Genomic DNA, 7500 nt, shown 5'->3' on the forward strand with positions numbered 1-7500 from the left:
GTGTGTGTTGTGGGTTTGGGTTTTTGTGTGTGTGTTATGTTGTGTGTGTGTGTGTATTGTTTTTGTGGGGTGTTTGTGTTGTGTTTTTTTTTGTGTGGGTTTGTGTGTGTGTGTGTGTTGTGTGGGTGTTTTGTTTTGTGTGTGTGTGTGTGTGTGTTTGTGTGTGTGTGTGTGTGGGTGTGTGTTGTGTGTGTGTGTTGGTGTGTGGTTGTTTTTTGGTTGTTTTTGTGTGTGTGTTGTGTTTGTGTGTGGGTGTGTTGTGTGTGTGTGTATGTTGGGGTGGGTTTTTTGTGTATGTGTGTTTTGTGGTGTGTTTGTTTTTTGTTGTGTGGGGTTTTGGGGGTTTTGTGTGTTGTGGGGTGTGTGTTGTGTGTGTTTGTGTTGTGTTTTTGTGTTGTGTGGGGTTTTGTGTGTGGGTGTTTGTGTTGGTGTGTGTTGGGGTGGGTGGGTTGTGTGTGTGTGTGGGTGGGTGTTTTGTTGTGTGTGTGTGTGTGGGGTTTGTGTTGTGTGTTGTGTTTTGTGGGTGTTTTGTTTGGGTGTTTTGTGTGGGTGTTTATGTGTGGGTGTTTGTGTGTGTTTGGGGGGTTTTGTGTGTGTGTTGTGTGTGTGTGTTTTGGCGTGTGTGTGTTGGTGTTTTGTTGGTGATGTGTGTGTGGGTGTGTGTTGGGGTGTTTGTGTGTGTGTGTGTTGGTTTTGTGGGGTTTGTGTTTTGTGTTTTGTGTTGGGGGGTTTTTGTGGTGTTGTTTTGGGGTGTGTGTGTTTTGTTTTTGTTGTGGGTATGTGTGTGTGTGTGTGGTTTTTGTGTTTGTGTGGGGTTGTTTGTTTGTGGTGTGTGTGTGTGTGTTTTGTGGGTTTTGGGGGTTGTGTTGTGTTTTGTGTGTGTTGTGTGTGTGTGTGTTTTGTGTTGTGTTTTTGTGTTTTGGGGTGTGTTTTTGGTTGTTTTTGTTTTGTGTGATTGTTTTTGTATGTGTGGTGTTGTTTTTTTTTTGTGGGTTTGTGGGGGTGTTTTGTGTGTGTGTTTTGTTTTGTTGGTGGGTGTGTGAGTGTGTGTGGGTGTTTTTTGGTGTTTTGGGTGTGTGTGTTGTTGTGTGTTTGTTGGGTGTGTTGTTTTTTTGTGTGTAGGTGTGTGGGTTTTGTGTTTTTTGTGTGTGTGTGTGTGTGTGTGCGTGTTTGTTTGTGGTTTGTGTGTTTGTGTGTGTGGGGTGTTTTTTGTGTTTGTGTGTGTGTGTGTTTTTTGGTTGTGTGTGTGTTTGTTGTTTGTTGTTTTATTTTGTTGTTTGGTTGTGTTTGTGTGGTGTGTGTGTGTGGTATTGGTTTGTGTGGTGTGTTTTTGTGTTGGTGTTTTGTGTGTTTTGTTGGTGTGTGTGTGTGTGTGTTTTTTGTGTGTTGTGTGTGGGTGTTTTGTGTGTGTTGTGTGTTTGTGTGTGTGGTGTGTGTGTGTGGTTTTTTTTGTTGTGTTGTTTGTGGGTGTGGTGTGGGTGTGTGGGTTGGTGTCTGTTGTGTGTGTGTGTGGTGTGGTTTGAGGGTGTGTGTTTGTGTGGGTGTGTGTGTGTGGGTGGTGTGTGTGTGTGAGGTGTTTTGTGTTTGTTTTGTGGGGTTTGTGGTGTTTTTGAGTTTAATTTTTTAAAAAATTTTTTTTTAAAATTTATTTTTATTTTATTTTATTTTTATTTTTTTGTTATTTTTTTCTAAAATAAAATATATTTTATTATAAAAAATTTTATATATTTTTTTTATTATAAATATTTTTAAAATTTTTTTTTATTTATTATAATTATAAAAATTTTTATTATTAAATTAATATAATAATTTATACATTATATTAATTTTAATTTTATTAAAATTTTTATTATTATATTAAAAATTTATTAGATATATATATATATATATAAAATATATATATATATATAAAAATTATATTAATATATATAAAAAAAAAAAAAAAAAAAAAAAATTATATATATATATATATATATATATATATATATGTATTTATATCTGTCTATGTATGTATGTATACTATATAGATTAAATATATATATATATATATATAAATATATATATTATATATATATATATATATATATAGAGAGAGAGAGAGAGAGAGAGAGAGAGAGAGAGAGAGAGAGAGAGAGAGAGAGATATACATAGATATACGTACATATACATTCATACATTTATACATATACATACATTATGTTAGGAAAGCAAATATATGAATATCTAAACATGAAAAAAAAACAAAAAACACTATATAAATGTATACATTAGCCGTTTCCATCTTGAACTATTTTAGCATCATAATACTTACAATTTTCTGTTGATAATATTTTTTTGTGGAAGTGTGGAAGATGTGTATCTTATGAAGAAAGCCTCCCTGTAATTTTAGGCATAATAATCAACAGAATTACATTTTTCAAATGCCTTGCAACATTGACTTTGGGTTTGAGAGCTGATTCTTTCTTGCTTAAGAACAGCACATTAAAAATCCATTTCCATATCAAAAATTTTATTGACTGACAAAGCATCAGAAAGTCCTACATCTATACATCTGCCTAACTTACAAGTGAACAGCATTAATATCAGGGAAGCCATTAATACAGGCATGCCTTCCCTCAGTCTCTCAGATAAACACAGGATATATTAGTAAAGCAGACAAGTTAGCTCTTGCATCATACACCTTAGGCATGCAGACCTACAACATCACACATTAAGTGCATGGATTCTCTCAATGTTATACACTCATCACACTTAAGTCTCTAAACATTTCACATTGAATTTCTCCACATCACTTACTTCTCAAACACCATGTCCTTACTACTATAAATTCAATGTAGAGCAGAAACAATTGGCACCACCAACTCTCAACTTATTAAATGCCTGGTTCCATATCAACCTTTCGACATCACTCAAATATTCTACGCAGTCTTTTACTCAAAAGTAAAAGTAGGATACTGGTAGAGATATCATAAGCTTTAAACCAAAGGATTTAAGGAATATACTTGTTTAATCTCAAGCTTCAGGTACCTTAACTTCTCTACTCCAGACACTAGGTGCAATTATTTCTTTATAGCATAACCGTGCATGCACTACTTTCTCGTCCACATACATCAATCTTCACAATCTCTAACATATTGTAGCACTCATAGCTAACCGAATAAATGATATAATGAGAAACTTACATTTCCACCTAATGACAAAAGAGATAAATCTTTCAATTTCTTGTATGATATTTGTGCTTCATAGATCTGGTATAGGTCTTTTGAGATGATAATTTAAAACTGATAAATAGACATTCTCAAAGTGCCATCAGTCCCATGGGAAAAAAGTTTCTAGTACACTTTAATTATTTCCCTTGTGAACAAACCAGAAACAAGTAATATGTCAACTGGATTCAAAGGGAATTGTCTGATAAAATATTTAATTGATTTGCATATCCAATTAATAATCAATATAGAGTTATCTATATTATACCTTAATGACTGAGATAGCAGACTTTGTTTTCCTCAATCAAATGCCAATAAAAATTACAAAATTCTAACTCTAAAAGTTGTAGAAGGCTTGTTTCACATTCCCAAACAGTGGCAAACCTAAGATTAAGTTGTCAAAAGATTAATAAAATTTCCACACTTCTCGTCACTGAATAAAAAAAAAAAAGGGGGGGAGACACTATCAATCAAGAGTTTAGGATGTAGATTAAAATATTTTTACAAAACAGATTTGGTTTTACTTCTCTTCAATAGTCTTCTAATTCAAAAGCTTCTATCTTAATTTTATATCTACTAAGAGAATGTGCCACTGCTTCTCTCTATACGGAAAGGAACATTACTTATTCAAATGTTCAGGGAACTTTCTGGTTTCTTAGTTGTGCAAAATGAGTGACAATTACCTTAATTCCTCAACATCTAAAACAATTATTTTACAACCCAAAACTCCATATGTCTCATCTTTCTTGATTAATATTGCTCTCTCTCAGCATCAAACATAACATTTTCTCTTAATCACAAACACTGCACGAGAACCTTTCAAGACCATGCATTCCTTACCAGTCTTTAAACATTAACATTATTTATTAAGTATTCCACAATATCTGCAATACTTTGTCTGAAAACTACTTTAATATTGATTCAAAGCATCAGCATTGGTGTTGTATATTTTGGGTACTGCTATCTTGTAATTTCTGGTCATCAGATTTGCATTGATGATAAGGTGTTAATAGCTGAATCAATATTATATCTCACCTCACACATTAGCCGTAGACAAGACTAATGAACAAGTGCTTACTCATTAGATTAAATATACATACAAAAAAAAAGAAAAAACAAAAACAAATCTAAAACCCTCTCCACTGCTTCTTTTCATAAGACCCAAAGCATATTTGGTTACCTACTTTGAACAGGTAATGACAGTTTCAAATTACACATCTAATTCTACAAGCATATTCATCATACTTTTTGTATTTGTCTTACGAGTCATACATCGAAAGCTAATGGTCCTGTATGATAATCTGTCATTACATGTAAAATGCCTCCTTACAAAAAAGTTGAACTAAAATTTGAAGCTCTTAACCTGTACTTTTTAAAAATTTCATTTCCCACCAGCAATGAAGAAAAGGTGAATAAAGGGAAATCATTTTGCACAGAATCTACTGCAAAGTCTTTTGTGTCAATATGCAAAAATAGCTAGTAGCAAGTAAGGAGTCAGAAAGAATGAGAGAAACGACAAAATAAAAGGATGGAGGCATATCTGCAGATGCATAAATACTTGAGAGTGCAAGCATGTTCAATAATGTGAGTATAAACAAATTTCTTAAGATTATTCAGAAAATGCTTTCATATCATGACTTCAAACCCCATAAAACAAACTAGTTTTACTGGTTCTAGTAATGCATTACTTCTTTTTTAATATAGTGGTCTGATATTCCTTTCATTTTTTTTTAATTCCTTGACTCGTGAAACCTCATTTTTGTTCCAGAAAGTTCTTGTAAAAGTTAAGTCTGCTCAATTACAAAATGCATAGCTTTCTTCTACTTTTACTAGACACTTCATCTAAAAGGAGATTTAATTTTCAGTGCTGAAACTGCATTAATCTAGTCCATATGATCTACAGTAAGTAATGACTTCTATGTCTCATTATAAGGTATATATAACCCAAACATTTACAACCTCCAGTACTTAATGCCACAGTAACCTCACTGAAAGCTCTGACTATCATATGGATTGGCTTCAGGGGTATATGGTTTACAGGTTCTGTGCATGACATCACCTGCATCTGGGCCCTCCTGACTGTGGTACTCTTCCTCTTCTGATTTAATACTATCATCATCATCATCTACCCCACATGCACCTTCTAAGAGGTGCAAATGTTCCCTCTCTCCTTCCCTTATCTGCACAATTGGCTCCTCTATGTGTGAAGGCCCTTCTTCACCTCCCCCTTGCAACAGGTCTTGCATGATGTATTGGGAATCTTGCAATATCTTTATTTTCAAACTCTTTACAGGATGCTTTTTCATTTTATGAGTCTTCAAGTTTGTTTTCTGCCTAAAAGCTGCTGGACATTCTTGACATCTATAGGGACGTTCATCAGTGTGGGTATGCTCATGGGTTTTGAGATTTGAACGCTGAGCAAAGCTAGCACCACATATCTGACACTGATATGGTTTTTCCCCAGTATGCAACCTCAAATGGATCTTGAGATTTGACATCATCGTAAATTTTGCTCCACACTGCTCACATGTAAAGGGCCGAATTGCTTCCAGTTTCTTCTTGCGACCTCTCCGATTTGGCACCCCATCAGCAGAATGCAGTTTTATTCTGTGAGATTTCAAATTGGACTTCTGTGCAAATGCTGAACCACAATCTTCACAAACAAATGGCCGTTCTCCTGTGTGGATTTTTTCATGAGTCTTTAAGTTGGATAACTGCCGGAATTTTGCTCCACACTGTTCACAAGCATAGGGTCTTTCATTTGTATGAATACGTTTATGATTCCGTAAATGTGTAGATTGTACAAAGCATGATCCACATTCATCACATTTAAATGGCCTTTCTCCTGAATGAATCAATTTGTGGCTTTTTAAATTAGACTGCTGGGAAAATCTTGTAAAACAAATATCGCATTCATATGGCTTTTCTCCAGTGTGAATTTTCTGATGTGTGCGCAAGTTAGAAATCTGGGTAAAAGTAGAATTGCATTCTTCACATGTGTATGGTCGTTCACCTGTGTGAATTCGCAAGTGTGTCTTCAAGTTGGACTGCTGCGTAAAAGTGGCTTGGCAAATATGACATGCAAATGGCTTCTCACCAGTGTGACGCCAAGCGTGATTCTTTAGCTGGGTACTATTCTTGAACTCTTGATGGCAAAGTTCACATTTATAAATTTTTGGCTGCCTTCCTTTACACATTTTGGGTCGCGGCATAACCCCTGGATGGGCAGAAGTACTAGCCGATACCTGACCAAAGGCTGGTTCATCTTTCCCTGGGTCAACATGCTGGTATAGATCTTGACTAACACAACTCTCAAACCTGGAGAGTTCCTGTACAATCTTTTCTGTTACTGCATGGTCTCTGTTTTTACTAGCTGTCAACAACTGATCAGTTGGATTAACAGACTCTAGTTCCCTTCTTGCATCATCATAAAAATGACGTTTGTAGGCTGACCCTTCATCTGAATACTGGTGGTAAGGAGAAAAAGAGACAGGGAACATGTGTGGTCCTACTCCACTCTTGTTCTTACTGGTCTGAGAAGGTTGTTGTGGAGCATGGCTATGGGAGTAGGGATTCTTGCTATACTGGAAACCATCACCTTCAGTCTTGGGTGTTGCCAATCTGCTACTACTACTGCTGTGGCTTACTCTCTCAGCATTAGTCATTGCTCTAGGACTTGATGCTTCTGGTCTGGAACTATCTATTCTATTTGCTTCCAATCTCAATGCCTCCATATTAACTTGTGGAGCTTGGTTGGCTGGGTTATAGATAGATCTATCCACCTCTGACTGTCGCTGTGGAATGCTTTGACCTCTGTCACTGTTATTAGATGGAGAACTAACATTGCTCCTGTGTGACTCTGCAAGTAGTGACTGCTGTTCTGACTGTGGTCTAATGCCCACAGTACTATAAGACATACGGTGAGCACCTGCATCACCAGCTGCAAGACGATAGGCTTCAGTCATATAACGATGTGCCTCATGGGCTGGACCAGACATCAGCTTGCTTCCAGAAAACATGACATTGTGTCCTAATGCCATCAATGAGGCTCCTTGACTAACAAACCCAGGGGCTGGGCTTGTTGTGCTTGGGTACTGGGGTGTGACTCCTATCTGATGGCTGGGCGTATTTAAGTCTGGCCGTGGTACTAAAGGGAACATCGGTCGGCCATCTCCAGGCTCGCCAGCTGGGGTGCTGCTGCGACTTCCCCCACTCATCTGCAATTAACCAACAGCCTATCAATCTTTCACCAAGATCCACTGCATAACTATTTCAAATATATGATAAATCACAC

At 36.3% G+C, this 7500-nt stretch overlaps 1 protein-coding gene across 1 annotated transcript in view; it reads right to left on the minus strand.

Annotated features, from left to right (window-relative positions):
- The window catches only part of LOC122242434 (uncharacterized), a 39214-nt gene that overhangs the window by 13081 nt on the left and 18633 nt on the right, over positions 1–7500 (minus strand). Inside the window, exon 3 of the mRNA XM_086545667.1 lies at positions 5195–7423. Within this exon, the coding sequence (XP_086401793.1) occupies positions 5195–7423 (2229 nt within the window). The remainder of the gene's footprint in view (positions 1–5194; positions 7424–7500) is intronic.

The sequence above is a fragment of the Penaeus japonicus genome, unplaced genomic scaffold (genome assembly GCF_977035675.1).
Source record: "Penaeus japonicus unplaced genomic scaffold, GWHDUDI00000001_assembly GWHDUDI00000016, whole genome shotgun sequence".
NCBI classification, from domain to species: domain Eukaryota; kingdom Metazoa; phylum Arthropoda; class Malacostraca; order Decapoda; family Penaeidae; genus Penaeus; species Penaeus japonicus.